Here is a 15,696-nt window from a genome sequence, read left to right as displayed (position 1 = left end):
AAAGCAACCAGAGAGATAAAGAAAATTAAGTGGAAAGATAAAAAAAAGTTTAACACTTTCCAAACATATTGCAGAACCCAAATATAAAATTTAAAAAGAAAAAAAAAAAAACCCAAAAGAACAAGATCAGGTTTTGTTTGATAATATTGATAGTATAATAGTAAGATACTAAAATCGTATCTTACTATTATATCCAATATAATAAAATACATATATATTTTAATATTGACTATTTTATTTAAAATTTAATTATAATTTATTCAACTTAAAATATTTAATAATTATTTTTTTAATAAATATTTATAAATTAACAAAAATATTCCCCACTCAACTAATTGTCGACAACCGACCACTACCATCGAACGGTGGTTGAAAGTCACCAGTATAGTGCATGACCGATTAGATCTGATCAGTCGTACACCGATCTGGTTGAAAACGGCTAGATCTATGACCAAACATCTAGCCGTTGACAACGAGTATATGTTGACCGTACTTCTAGCCACCGTCCGACGGTGGTGGTTGACTACTGACAGTTAGTTAGATGGATGAGGGTGTTTTTTGTTAATTTATAAATTTTTATTATATAAAATATTTAGTTAAATTGATAAATGTAAAAGGTTAAAAAATAATCTAAATATTTTTAAAAAATGTACCAAATTTATTATCAGATCTCATCCAATTTGATTAAATTCCATCCTATCTTATTCGGAATAAAAAACTATTCTAAATAATTAAACAAACTGTGAATACAAAAGACTCTAATGTAATTTGCTCGTAATTATCCTAGTATAATTGACATTTGACATAGTTACTGTGTTGCTGCAAAATTCTGCTGATATATGTTTAGTCAATATTCTACTAAGATCAAAACAGGTCTTCTATTTAAAAAGTCAAGATTCGTGCCATTTGATTTTAGAGAGTTAATATGTGATTATTATTCTAATAATTATTTATCAAAGTACAATAGGCAACGTGAATTTGATTGCTCGTTTTCTGTCATGTCATTACTCATTAATTGTGTCAGGCGAGTATACCTTCATTTCATAACATATATACATCATCAAATTTTTAAGATGATTTTTTAAATCAAAAATTTATGGTCATCATCATGTCACATTATATTTTATTTTGATCGTTTATTTTAAACTTCTACCCACATGTATTATTATGAAACATAGTATAAAATAAACTATTTTTAAGTAATTGAGTAATTTGATATTTTAATAAGAACTTTTAGATGTATTGCGTAAGAGGTATGAGTTTGAATTATTTTTTGGTTGCTGATAAGTATAGTCACTAAAACTCTTAATCGACCCCTTATTTTAGGATTTTAAATGATTAATTAGGTTACACGTAAACTAGTCTGGATATCCTTGATCATTAAAAAAAAAAAAAAAAAGCAGATGGACTGATTGTGGTGATTATTTGGGATTGGGTTAAGAAGAAGAGTTAGAATTGCAGTTGATAACTTAAAGTTACGACAAAAGGAAAATTTATTTTTAAGGATGGACTTCAACATTTGATGACATTTCCTTTTTGAGAAGAACGGTGGTGAAATACCAAATGCAAGCATATTAGCATAAGATAATATATCCCTTTTTCTAAAGAGATTGGTTAGGACTTAGGATAAGATAATGACCCATTTAATTAATACATTACTTATTTACATTTATGCCCCTTCGGAATAAGTTTAGTTTGTTGGACTTTACCTTGATCTAATTTTGTAGATAATTCTGAAGCTATTATTTATGCTTGTGAAATTAAATGAAAGACAGATTAATTAAGATACTTTAAATAGGCTTAAAAAGTTGGTAATGTAATCTTTCCATTTTAGTCATGACAAGTTTAAGGTCGGTTTGTATTTGGTATTCTCTATTTCTCTAAAAGAAGCCATTTTTTTGGCTCATTGATAAATTTGACAATTACTATGAACTAATTAAAAACCTTAAATGTAAACATTTTAATTCTTACTTGCACAAATAATATAAATAATTATACTTACTAATCAATATTCTCTTCATCTCTTGTTTAAGTTAAAATTAATGAAAATAAAAAGAGTTAACGACTTTTTCCCACCCAAATAATGGTTTAATGATACTTTTTCACCTACAGACTTTTAAAATACCACTTTATTATCTAAATTTATAATTTTGGCAATGAATAAAAAATAAATTCAGTCCAGACTATTGAGGTTTTGAAGAGGGGACGTCGATGAATCTTTTGATGGTTGAAATTGATTGGAATTTGACTTGGGAGCAGTGGTTGCGCAAACCCTAATCACTCGATTGTCGACGATTAGCGCAGTAAACGAGAGTAGGGTTTGAGGGGTTTTGATGAGTGATGATTGGGAAGGAGAATGATGGTGGTCTAAAGTCGCAACGATGTCAGACTAAAAAACAAAATATAAATTTAGATAATAAAGTGGTATTTTAAAAGTTTGTGGATGAAAAGTGCCATTAAGACATTATTTGGGCGGGAAACAGTTGTTTACTCAAATAAAAATATGAATGTCAAGTGAACAATATAAAAATACAAAGTCAATTAGGATACAAAATTCAATAAATAAAAAATTGAGGGCCTGAAAAAAAAAAAAATTGGATTAAAGCAAGACCCCAAGAGATGAGGTTTGAATGGTGAAGTGGAAATAAAAAGAAAAAAAAAATACAAGGGCCCATAAAAGGGGTAAAATAATGAAAATATGGAAGTAAAATAAAGAAAGGCAATCCCAGTCAACGCAAGTCATGATGAGTGGGCGGAAAAATTCATGCCGGCTTTTTGGTTGTATTCCCAGTTCATGCATTTCTTTAATCTTTAATTCTTATCGTCATTCTCATTTGCTTAAACTTAGCTTAGCTTACTTTCCCTTTCTTTAATATTACTCACGTACTCCACTCTATACGTGCACCCCAATCGCTCTTTTTATCATTTAATTAGAAAATACTCATTTATTGGCTAGCTTATGATAAAAGAGTTAAAAAAACGTTTTATGAACTTTCGAGTTTGGATCTCTACAAATATTAATAAGGTTAATTATTAAAAGTTTAACTATTAATTAACTTTAAAATCTTAAAAGAATAATTAACATATATATATATATATACTCAACTTGCTTTCTCATGGTATAATAAAAACATTATCATGTCAGTGACATATGGACAGAATCCATCTTTGTATTATCACATTGAAGGCTAAAGTATGGGTTAAATTATAATTTATTATTGAAGATCTACTTGTAAAAGGGATAATCATGAAGAATTTAGTCAAATTAATGTATTATTATTATCACAAATTTATTACTTTTACTTTTTGCTTTGAAAACTTTGTTCACAATTATGTGTCATCGTGATGATGAGCAGGTATGATTTTATCACCATCCTGTTCCTGTCCTGTTTTTATTTAAGAGATTTTAGTTTACACAACTAGCTTTCTACACTAGTTGTACTACATCTACATTTTAGGTTACATGACAAACGAGCATCGAGGACTCCACACGGCGGTAGGTTTTATCAGTTTAAAAAATTTTAAAATACCAATTTTTTTTTTTTTTTTTTTTAACCCTAAGTTGATATTATATTATTATTAAAGTCCGATTCTAACAATAAATTTTTTTTCTATCATCATCGTTTGAATCTTCAGTTTTCTCTTTTCAAAATCACTCACACTTGATTTCTGGTTGATTGTTGACCACTGTAAAACTATGGTTTTCTGTTCTTAACTGATTTCTGACTGTTAAAATTCAATCAATCACCACCATTTGATCCAGTGATCTCTAATCTACAAAACACCTCTTATCTTGGTTCTTGATAACTCACTGAACACTGATTAAGAAATAACGTGTATTTGGAGTATTAACAAAATATGAACTTTGGGTGAAAAAATAGTATTTTGAAACTTTTTATATGGGAAAGTGTCATTAACCCAAACCTTGGGTGGGAAAAAGTGGTTTACTCTATTTAGTACTACTTTTATTTCCTCAGATGAAACATTTGCACTTATTTGTGTATGTTATTCATAAGTAAGTACAAGTAGTTACACTGTTTCTAAGAATTACCCAAGTGAAGTGCTTGTATTTATTCCAATTAAAACTAAAATATATTATTAAATATTTCCTAAATGCATTCCTTATCCGTTTGTCTGTAATAAGATGTCGAAGACCGTGAGAAACAAACGACAAAATAATTATCAAAGGCTCGAATTCATTTAAAATTGCTTCAAAAGACAGCAATCTATATGTTATTCAAGGCTATGATCATAAAATTAGGGAGATTTTCAGGTCTACACAAAATCACTTGAACCAAGAATCGACCTCTCAATCTAACATATAAACTACTTCTCCTTTTTAATAGTTGGATAAAATTTCATGGTCATGTTATGTAATATTATTAAATCTTAGGCATATTTTAATATGGGTTTAATTTAATGTCATCCCACAAAAAACATAAAATAAAAAAAAAATTGAAAGACCATATATTATATGATTGGTATACATGTATGAGAAGTATCTCTTTTGATTTAACCAATTTATGGTTGTTATAAAATACACATAGCAAATTAGATTGAAGTAGGAGAAGAGATAATCTGGTGAGTTTGAGTTTCTCTTTGATTGTTAATAAGAAAAGTTATTGAAGCTCTTATCTAAGATTTTGATATATTAATTAAATTAGGCATAAACTTATTTAAAAATTGACATTAAAAAAAAAAAAAAAGGTGACGACTATAAAGTTTAGGATAGATGAAGATTATTAAAGTCGTTGGACTTTTCAAAGAGGTAGAAGCAACACAAAAGGAATAAAAAGACTTCGCTAAACGACAGATTATTCAACAGTATTAGAGCTTTCTCACATGTGGTACTAAAATCACAACTGCACGGTTAAGCCCATCTACTTTGACAATAACCCCCACTTTTTACTTAACTTACTTTTAACCATTCTGATTAGCACAAATAAAACTTAACACCATTTTTAATTAATTTTTAAAGTTTCTATAAAAAGAGATAGGGAACCAAACACAGTAGTCGGCAAACTCTCTCTCTCTCTCTCTCTTACCATCTCTCTGTATCACTTTTAACTGTTGATGTCTGATCAAATCTTTCAAACGCTGTTCATATTTTCATTAACCGTAGGCGCGCTAGATTTTCTGCGATCTGAAATGTAGAGCCAGTGATTGGTCATTTCGCTTGAAACGTTTGATTCGATCTTGAGCGTTGGTCTGGTTTGTTTAAAGGGTGGCTAAGATGTTTTCTTTTTAGATTTTTTTTAGAGTAAATTAGAAGCTGAACGAAGAAAGACGGTTCTGAGTCTTGGGTTTAATCATTTGATTTCTTGGGGTAACGTGAGTTTTGGTCAGAGAAAGCTAGACCGATTCAGAGCTGCTGGTAGGTATGTTTAAATAAAGAATTAAAAAAGCTGATTGACTGGTAGCTAAGAGAGCTGAAACAAAAACATTACCCTAGGTAGAAAATAGTCTATATAAATATATAAAAAACAAAGCTTTTGTCTTCAAAACTTTTCTTCAGAATTCTACGATAAATGCTCTAGATTTTCTCTTTTTTGTCCCGTAGTTTGATGTTAAAGAAAACCCTAGGAAAAATTTTCAATATTCACAACTATGGTCGACTTGGAAAATTCCTCTACAGCTTCAGGGGAAGCCAGTGTTTCTTCTTCTGGTAACCAAAACCAGAAGCAGACTTCCAATTCCAAATCCAACTCCATCCCCAACTCCAAGAAGAAGCGAAACCTCCCTGGAATGCCAGGTAACATTTAACATATTTCTCTGATAATTAATACTTGTTATTTTTCTTCACTTGACGGGTTATTAATGTTTTTATTTTTCAGATCCAGATGCAGAGGTTATCGCTCTGTCTCCGAAAACCCTTATGGCCACGAACCGATTCGTGTGTGAAATTTGTAGCAAAGGGTTTCAGAGAGACCAGAATCTGCAGCTTCATCGACGAGGCCATAACCTTCCTTGGAAATTAAGGCAGAGACCCACTAAAGAAGTGAAGAAGAGGGTTTATGTGTGTCCTGAACTGACATGTGTCCATCATGATCCAGCTAGAGCTTTGGGTGATCTTACAGGAATCAAGAAACACTTTTGTAGGAAGCACGGTGAGAAGAAGTGGAAATGTGATAAGTGTTCTAAGAAATACGCCGTGCAGTCTGATTGGAAAGCTCACGCCAAAGTTTGTGGCACAAGAGAGTACAAATGCGATTGTGGGACTTTGTTTTCAAGGTTTTCTAATGACTTCATTTTCAATTTCCGACCAAGTCTTCTTTTTTCTTAGGGTTTTTCTTTATCTTTTGGGAGATATCGGCTTGTGAAATTTGTTTGGTTTTCGATTGTTTGAAGGAGGGATAGCTTTATCACCCACAGGGCGTTCTGCGATGTTTTGGCAGAGGAGACCAGAGTTCAGACTCACCCACAAAATCAAAGTAAGGCGGGAGCGAGTGTAAAATCAGAAGCGGAACCTAAAGTCAAACAGGCTGTTGATTCTCCTACATCAACAGCGGTGGCACCAGAACCAGCAACTCCGGCCTCAGCTCCGGCTCATTCTACTTGTGTTACAACCTCTTTAGTTTTGCCGACTAAGAGTTCAGGTAAACATATGGCCCAAGAAATTGGAGAATTTTGAATTCTTTTTGTTCGGGATACGTTGGACTGGGATTTTATTTTTTGGTTAAAAATAAGTCATAAAAAATCTCTGTTTTTTCTCTCTCCTTGTAGATCTTGGAGTGTAGTAGCTTTTGTCTGTTACTGATCTTTGTTGTTATCTGGATGTATGTATGTTACACAGTACAGTCGGTGACCTAAGATTTGAAGTTAGAAAGTAAGACAAAAGTAAGGTTCTTAGAGATGTGCCTTTCAAACTGTAAGATTTAATTGATTTCAATTTTGAGAAAGAATGGTTAGTGATTCAAAAGCTAGAAAAAAAGAGCTGTAGGTTTAGAGAAAGAGAACCCATTATTGATACTGTCTTTTCTTCTAAAGTTCATAAAGAAAAGCCTTAACTTCCCTTTTCTGTACGTTTAAAGAAGTGGGCTTGGAGAAAGGAAACTGTGTTTACAGTCATTTTATTTCACTTTCAATTTTGATTGTGTTTACAGAGTTAGCAGAAAATCCCGCACGAAGTGTTGAGGAGACACCAGGAACAGGGGGTTTAAATGGAAGCTGCAGCAGCAGCAGCAGCTCAAGCAGTGTTGGAACTACCAGTAGCAATGTGTTTGCAAGCTTATTTGCTTCTTCAACTGTATCGGGAAGCTTACAACCTCCTCAAACTCATGCATTCAGCGACTTACTTAGAGTCACGGCACGTCCAGAACTCCCATCTGACCTGACTCTATCAGCAAATGACCCAATTTCACTGTGCCTCTCAACCACTCATGGTTCTTCAGTGTTTGGAAATGCGGGACAAGAGCGGAGGCAATGCACACTGGCATCACAGCCTGCTCTGTCGGCCACTGCCCTGCTTCAAAAAGCTGCACAAATGGGCGCAACAACTAGTAATACTTCATTGCTTCGTGGTTTAGGAATTGTTTCATCATCTACTCAGCACGACAATATACAATGGAGTCAGGGGCTAGGAGATTCTGAGAATGCATCTATTGCAGCAGGGCTTGGACTTGGGCTGCCTAGTGATGGAGGTTCTGGATTGAAGGAGTTAATGATGGGAACACCTTCCGGCTTTGGTCCTAAGCAGCCTACTCTTGATTTCCTTGGTTTGGGGATGGCGGCTGGTGGATCATCCCCCAATAGTGCTATATCATCTCTGGTTCCATCAATTAGTGGTGGTGTGGATGTGGCACCGGCCTCATCCTCATCTTATGGAGGAGGAGAATATTCTAGCAAAGAAATGGGAAGTGGTGGCTCATGAATATAATGCTGGATTAAAATAAAAAGTAATGCATATCTCAATTGTGATGGAGAAGTTGTGTAAATTGTGTAGGCGTACTATTGGGGGGGTTGCAGAGAAGAAAACAATGGTAAGCAACAAGCCATTAATGGCAGTTGGGTCTTTTTTTGTTGTTCTGCTGCTTCTTATGGCATGGAAAATAAGCAGGATGGTGTTGGCCTGTTGGGTGTGTTTAGACTTTTGTAGCAAAGCTTAAACACTGCAGACCCCCCCTAAGTTATTGTATACTTGTGCTGTGATACTACAAGATAAGTAAGATTTTGATCAAGCAATAGGTCTTGTCTTGTGCTAGGCCATTTGGTTTTGATTGAATTCGTTGTAGTAGGTTTTACAAGTCTGAAAAATCACAGAAATTAACCAGACGGCGGCCGTTGTCTGTGTAGCATTAGGCATTAATGAATATGTAGTTGTGAAGATTAAGGTTGACCACAACCTTGTATCTGTTATTATATTCGTCATCTTTTTCAACTGAATGGAATATGTATTATACTTACCTTCCTCTTCTTGTTGTTGAAAAATATTTTCATGATTAGACCTCCTGATACTTCATTTGTCCAGTAGTAGATATTATTAGTTTCATACTTACCCAAACGCCAAATCCTGCGTTCTATATTATATACAGTAACTTAGAAGATGAAGGCTGAGAATAAATAATAGAATAATATGATGAAACAAAATTAGTCAACAGATTCCTTTAGTATAAGAATGTGAATGAATTAATTTTCCAACATGAGGTCAACAAATTTACACTTTCTTGCTCAGCTATAACTCTAATAAAACATTCGTTTAAACTAAACCATCTCTTTAATGAAGATGCTGACATTGTAAAAACTCTTTCCTAACATAGTGGTTTTAAGTTGGTATTTCAAATCACGGGGTACTAATTAAGGAGGTTAATTAATCGATATATTTTTATTTTTTGAAATTGACTATACCCTTTATAATTAATCAACCACATCTCTAACATTTCATAAATTGATGTAGTTTTTGGTAATCCTTTTTTTTTTTTAATCATAAACAGGAAGTTTAATGAAAAAAAAATATATAATTAATTTCATAAAAGACAAATTAATTAATTGATATCATCCCTATCAGTATTAATTATGATTTTTGTCTTATTTATATCACAGGATATTATTAATGAATTAAATATCATATCATTTAGTTGAACAAATTACTAAATTAGAATACAAGCTATAAAACTTATTATTAATTGAAAAAGATAACCTTATTGCTATGAATTATGTAAATTATTGAATAGTGGGTGATGGTGAAACACAAAGTTTTCCTTTTCAATTGCTTAGAGAATAGCAGACATCCGCAATCTAGTTCTAAAAGATTTGATAAATCTCACTTTCACATTTCATGGGTTACAGCGCAGAAGCCAATAACTCATTTCGCGAAATTTTATCATTCCTGTTGTTTATACATATTAGCTTTGTCATTTTTTACTATACCACGTGGTAGGTGATTTAAGAGAGCCTTTTGATTATATTATTAAAAATTTTTGAGTTCGATTCATCCTCAGTTGTTAATAGGGTAGTTACTAAACTCTTATCTGACTAATAATTCTAAGATCTTGAAATTTAGTTGAGGTTTGTATAAATTGACTCGATTATAAAAAAAAAATAAAAAAACTTGCTAGTTTCCTCAAGGTTTTATCTCTAAGTATTCTACCCAATCAATAATAATAAATTTTGAACTTTTATTTATAATAAAACTATTTATTCCTTTTATGATCCATATAGAGTGGGGAGGTTGCGTTTGTCTCCCCTCATCCTTGTTTGCTTTTCATGTGAAAAATGATATTTCTTTCTCTGTTTTCATTTATTTTAGTTTTGATTTGGATAAGAAGAAGTATTGCAGTTTGATTGATTGGGGTCATTATTATTGGTTCAGAGATGGAGTGGACACTAAGAGACAAAGAAGAAAGAAGAACCTTCACTCGCACTGCCATTGGTGATGTAAACCTTCACTAATCTTTTGAAGTTGATAATATTATCTTAGTTAACAATTGAGATGATAGAATTTAAATTCTTTTAAATAATACATGCAAAAATTCTAATTAAACGTTAAACTATTTCAATTTCAATATTAACCAACCTATAATAAGTACTTTTTTTTAATTACTGTATAATTAAATGGCGAGCGTTGGTAGCGTAAAAAAAGTGAGACAGGAGGTGTTTAAGAAGAAACGGATAATAAAGGGGGTTTGAATTGATAGAGATGAAAGAACGTCGCCATCAGAGCGTGTCTTTTGGTGATTGTCGTTTTGCAGTTTCCGATGCCTGCAAGCAATATTTTGCTGCCACCTTACGTCGTGGCTTGTCTTTTTCTTCTAGGCCACGTTTCTTTGTCTGCCTGTTTAAAGTATAATTTTAATATTTTAATTCTTTATTACTGTTGTAGTGAGTTTTGATGTCCCTCAAGGTCAAGGGTTTTTTTTCCCACAAAAATATAAAGGTCAGCTGTTATGTCAAATCTCGAAAGACTGCTACACAAACCGTTTCAGTCTTTCAGATCATGAGTATTTTTTGGAATAAATAATATTTGAAATATTAAAAACTTTTGTTTTAAAGTGTAATTGCTTGATGGAATAGTGGGCATAGATGCAGAACAGCTAAGCCAATCAATCTTGGCAATAAATTCTTTCTCGAGTAATCCATTTTCCCACCCAAGGTTTACCTTAATTACCTTTCCACCCAAAAGGTTTGAAAACACCATTTTTCCACCCAAAGTTTATATTTTGTTTACTATCTAGAATACACTTTTCGATTCGGTAGCCAACGGAGAGAAAAATTGGTCCAGGTTGTTAGAGTTTTTGAAGGGGGGATGCCAGTAAATCTTTTGATGGTGGTAGATTAAATTTTGATGGTTAGGATTGGTCGAAATCTTACTTGGGAGAGACGGTTACATGTTATACAAGGTTTGAAGAGTTTTGGTGAGTGGTAATTGGGAAAGAGAATGGTGTTGATAGAGGTCGCAAAGATGCCGAAATCGACTGGTGATTGGTCAGAATATAAACTTTGGGCGGAAAAGTGGTATTTTAAAATATTTTGGGTGGGAAAATTTATTTACTCATTGTTTCTCTATAAATTATGAGACTGCCAGCTGCACCGCATATTGATTTAATTGGCGCTTGGCAGGCCAGTAATGAACTTCATGATTCTCCTCCGACCTTAACAAAAATTTAAAGTTATCTGTTATAATATATTTCTCTTTCTATTGAATGATATAAGATGTCAGATGTGTGTTCCATCAGCGTTTCTATAACGGGTCTCAATTCCTCGTCCACTTGGTATGTGCTAACGTAAATTTGGTTACAAATCTATGTAATTTCTTCACATCCATCATCCATGTACAAATTTTTCCAAGTCGAAAACATTGTCCTAAAGCAAGTGTCGGCTTTTGTAAATAGACACTATATTAGGTTGAGTTGGTCAGATCTCCAACTATTAAACTACAAAATGATGATTCCCAAAACCCTCAATTCTCCAAACTTTTTAGTGCATAAAAATGACAGAAAACCAAACATAAAATCTTTTGTGCTTGGATACATACATTAATCTTGTCCGCTACACTGTATTAGGAACGTTCATTTGCAGATTCTCTCAACTAATAATATGGAATTTAGTGAGATGGGTTCTGGTATAAATTGCTCAATTTTATTCCTACTACGTGCATGAACATGTTGAAATATCTGATCATGAGTAGAAAGTGCAAGTTCTTCGTGTTCTTTCTCTTATTCATCATTAATGGAGCTCTTCTTGATGCTTGGCCCAATGCCAGTAATAAAAGATATTATGATTTTAAGGTGGTTTTGCGCATAAGAGATAAAAGATTCCCTTTTTTTATTTATTCTAATCATTCCTAGGAGTGATAAATTGAATGTCAAAGTCTTATCTATTTCCAAAGTCTAAATAATGATTGAAATTTCAGGTTCAAACAACTTCTATAACAAAACTGTGCAAAACATCAACTATTGTCACAGTGAATGGAATGTACCCAGGTCCAACCATCTATGCTCGGGAAGATAACAGGGTGATTGTAAAAGTCACAAATCTTACACCCTACAATCTGTCAATCCATTGGTAATTAATTAGCAAAAATCGTTGAATTAATCCTTCAATTTTAAACTCCTCTTTCATGTTATTAAGTTGGGATTAATTCTCAATACAGGCATGGAGTTCGACAAAGACTAACTTGTTGGTTCGATGGTCCTGCCTACATAACTCAGTGTCCAATTCAAGCAGGTCAAAGTTTCACGTACAAGTTCACGTTGCTCAACCAACGTGGAACACTATTTTGGCATGCCCACATATCCTGGCTCAGAGCAACCGTTCATGGCCCCCTTATCATCTACCCAAAGCAAGGGGGCAGCTATCCTTTTCAAACCCCCTTCCAGGAGCACGTAATTGTTCTTGGTATTCACAACTTGTACTTCCAGGAGCTTTATTATTTCAAGTTTGTTAAGCTTGTAAGTTTGTATCTAAGATTGTACATATTGGTGTCTTTATTGTGAACAGGAGAGTACTGGCTTCAGGACATCCAAGAATTGGAGAAGCATGTGAAAGATTCAGGGGGAGGTCCACCAGGTTCAGATGCATACATTTTTAATGGTCATCCTGGTCCACTTCATAACTGTTCTAAAAGTGGTAAACTTCTAATCACTTACAACTAATTAATGTTTCCAGCACCTTCTAGTTCGAGATGATATTGAATGGAAATCCTTTAATTTAATCTTGTGCAGATGTGTACAGTGTCGATGTTACTAAAAGGAAGACATATCTTTTAAGAATAATCAATACGGCTCTGAACATGGAACACTTTTTTGGTGTGGCTAACCATAGCATGACTGTTGTTGAAGCAGATGGAGAGTACACAAAGCCCTTCAATACCTCGTTTCTAATGCTAACTCCAGGCCAAACTTAAAATGTTTTAATTACTGCAGATCAGCCCAATGGAAAATACTACATGGCTATGGCCCCTTATATGCCAGCCAAAAGGGTCCCATTCTTGAATAAAACGTCCTTTGCAATTCTCAATTATATTGAATCTTCGAAGTTAGATTCGTTATCCCCAATAGAATCAAATATGTCAGTCAAAAAATCTTCTCCCGAAAGGTCATTGGTACCTTACAAGCCCATCTTGCCTTGTGTGAGTGACTCTGACTCTGTCCAAGCATTCACAGGCCAGATTAGAAGTTTACACCCAAATGAACATTGGTCACCAATTGATGTTCCTTTGAAAATTGACAAAAGCTTGTTCTTTGCAATTGGGCTGAATGTGTTTAGTTGCAGCTCCTCGGATCCTGACAAATGTCAAGGGCCCAATGGGGGAGTTTTTGCGGCTTCAGTTAATAACATAACATTTAAAAGACCAATGGTTTCTCTGTTGAATGCATACTACAATAATTTAGAAGGGTATTACACTGCTGATTTCCCTGATAAACCTGAAAAAATGTATGATTTTGTGAATGAGGCTCCAAATAATATTGGTGTGGATACACAGCCTGTTATTGGTACTCAAGTGAGTGTGCTGGAGTATGGATGGACTGTCCAAGTCATATTTCAAGACACTGGCACTATAGGAACAGAAAACCATCCAATACATTTACATGGCTTTAGCTTCTATCTTTTGGTCTCAGGGATTGGGAATTTTAATTCCACCACTGCGGCTCTTAATTTGTATGATCCTCCTTACAGAAACACAGTTGGTGTGCCAGCGGCTGGATGGGCCGTCATCCGGTTCAGAGCTGACAATCCTGGTACTTAACTAACTTTCTGTGCTAAGAACTTCACTATTTCATTGCTTAATCTGATCATAACTGTTGATACGAAGCTACTGATATATATATATATATATTAGAATGCTTATATAGGTTATATAAATGCTTGCTAAATATGCATTGCAATTGTATTTTAAGATGCCTCAAATTGTGCTTTAATTGCTTAACAGGAGTATGGTTCATGCACTGCCATCTAGAGGTGCATACAACTTGGGGACTTTCTATGGCTTTTCTAGTGAAAGATGGCAAAGGTAAAATGCAAACTTTGCCACCGCCACCTCCTGATCATCCATTTTGTTAGATGAATTCCAGTGGCAAATCTCTGCTTGCCCTTTTCTACAATTTCTACTCTTTTACATGTATGTAATATTATAGTTCTTGATTGCTGTGTATTTGGTCATTTGCAAGTTCTAGCGCTGTGAATAGAAGATGCATTATTATTTGTAACAAAGATCTCAGAAGTGTGGACTCTGGTGATTTGAAGTTGTGTTTCTTGCTTTGCATCTTACTCTAGTAAAAAATATGAAACGTTAGGGTGTAAGCAAATTTCTCGATACTTTGCTCAATCCATCGTGTTGATATTATATTAGTTTTTAGAGAAATGCTAGATGTAAATATAGTCTTTGTACAAGTGATGTGACAGTTTTTATACCACTAGTTTGTGAAAAAAAATAGAAGATTGATGTGAAAATAGTGGTGTGACAGCTGTCACATCACTATGTACAAAGAATCTTTGTAAAAATCTTTGTATCTCTAGCATTTTCCTAGTTTTTATGGGAAGAATGACAATTTTCCACCCAAACTAAGGCCTAAGTAAGTATTCTTACCCAGAATGTTTCACACCCACTGTTAAAATTCAGACGTTAGTTTTAACGGCAAAAGGTTGTTCTTGTCATTTTGCACAACATATATTATAGGTTTAATATTTCTTACACTCATAAATTACAAACACATAACAATTACCTTCGTTAACTAGGGAATTAGCTATTTAAACCCCTATCTTTGATTTCATTTTCTTTTAGCCATTGACTCAAACAAGTTTTAACCATTTAATAGACCAGATTAAGGATCGGTTCTTGGTCGGATTGGCTGATCTGATCTAAGTTTTAAAACCACGGATTAATCATTGAAGTGGATCTTTCGAGTCCAAGTTTCGTAGCACTCTTACTAAATTTCTATCCAACCCAATTTTAGCCCTTTTACTATAATACCTGTAATAATAAAATCTTAATGCGCAATGATTAGCTCCATTTAAAATAACAATAAGAATCGTATCCTTGACCATTCAATTTTATTTATTTTCTAGATAATATTCTTCAATTGACAAAGCTTTTACAACCCAAAAACCTAAGAAGATATTTGTCTAAGTTTATAAATTAGTCAAACTAGTTTAAAAGTTCTAAAATTAAGTTGACCTGTTTATTTATAACTTTTTTGAACTTATAAGTTGAGCTTATAAGCCAAAAAAAATAAGTTGGGGGAAAGTATTTTTTTTTTTTTTACTTATAAGCACTCTGCTTATAAACTAGTTTGACCAAGTATATTACCACCTTATCCTTATTTAATTTTAAAATTCCATAGTATACCCTTATTTAAGGTAGTATCCTTTTTAGCCATTTTATAATAAAATGTACTTATAAATCATATTTTACCAAACACGTCAACTATTTATCAGTTACTTATAAGTACTTTAACCAAACACGTAATTGCTCAAAATTTCAAATGCTTATAAGCCAAAATTAGCTTATAAGCACTTGCTACTTATAAGCTCATTTTTATAAACTCAGACAAACACCTCATAAGTTTGTTCTATGTATAAATAAATAGTTGGTCAAAATAGTTAATTGGCATTACCCATATTTAGCAAGATACACAGACACAAAAAAGATTTTAGCTTACTAAAAACTAATAAATACTACGTATTTATGATCAATATTGTTGACACCAAAAAATACACCAACTTGAGTAATTCGATTGACCGTGACGGAATCAAAATGGA

General features: G+C 33.2%; 2 protein-coding genes across 2 annotated transcripts; both read left to right on the top strand.

Moving 5' to 3' along the window:
* The first annotated feature begins 5,002 nt into the window (after nucleotides 1–5,002).
* LOC116115628 (zinc finger protein GAI-ASSOCIATED FACTOR 1-like) lies at nucleotides 5,003–8,402 on the top strand. Its single transcript, XM_031401760.1, has 4 exons — nucleotides 5,003–5,752; nucleotides 5,835–6,231; nucleotides 6,349–6,596; nucleotides 7,104–8,402. The coding sequence occupies exons 1-4, from the start codon at nucleotides 5,608–5,610 to the stop codon at nucleotides 7,868–7,870; spliced, it is 1,557 nt and encodes a 518-aa protein (XP_031257620.1). The 5' UTR covers nucleotides 5,003–5,607; the 3' UTR covers nucleotides 7,871–8,402.
* A 3,213-nt stretch (nucleotides 8,403–11,615) lies between these two features.
* On the top strand, nucleotides 11,616–13,998 carry LOC116115672 (laccase-6-like). The gene is given in 7 exon segments (XM_031401801.1): nucleotides 11,616–11,723; nucleotides 11,849–12,000; nucleotides 12,089–12,333; nucleotides 12,436–12,564; nucleotides 12,660–12,972; nucleotides 13,033–13,676; nucleotides 13,868–13,998. Coding segments are annotated over 7 exon segments (1,722 nt in total).
* The last annotated feature ends 1,698 nt before the right edge of the window (nucleotides 13,999–15,696 follow it).

Source organism: Pistacia vera, unplaced genomic scaffold (assembly GCF_008641045.1).
Source record: "Pistacia vera cultivar Batoury unplaced genomic scaffold, PisVer_v2 Contig749, whole genome shotgun sequence".
In the NCBI taxonomy this organism is placed as follows: domain Eukaryota; kingdom Viridiplantae; phylum Streptophyta; class Magnoliopsida; order Sapindales; family Anacardiaceae; genus Pistacia; species Pistacia vera.
The sequence above is the reverse complement of the archived record's forward strand: the minus strand, read 5'-3'. Positions and strand labels throughout refer to the sequence as shown.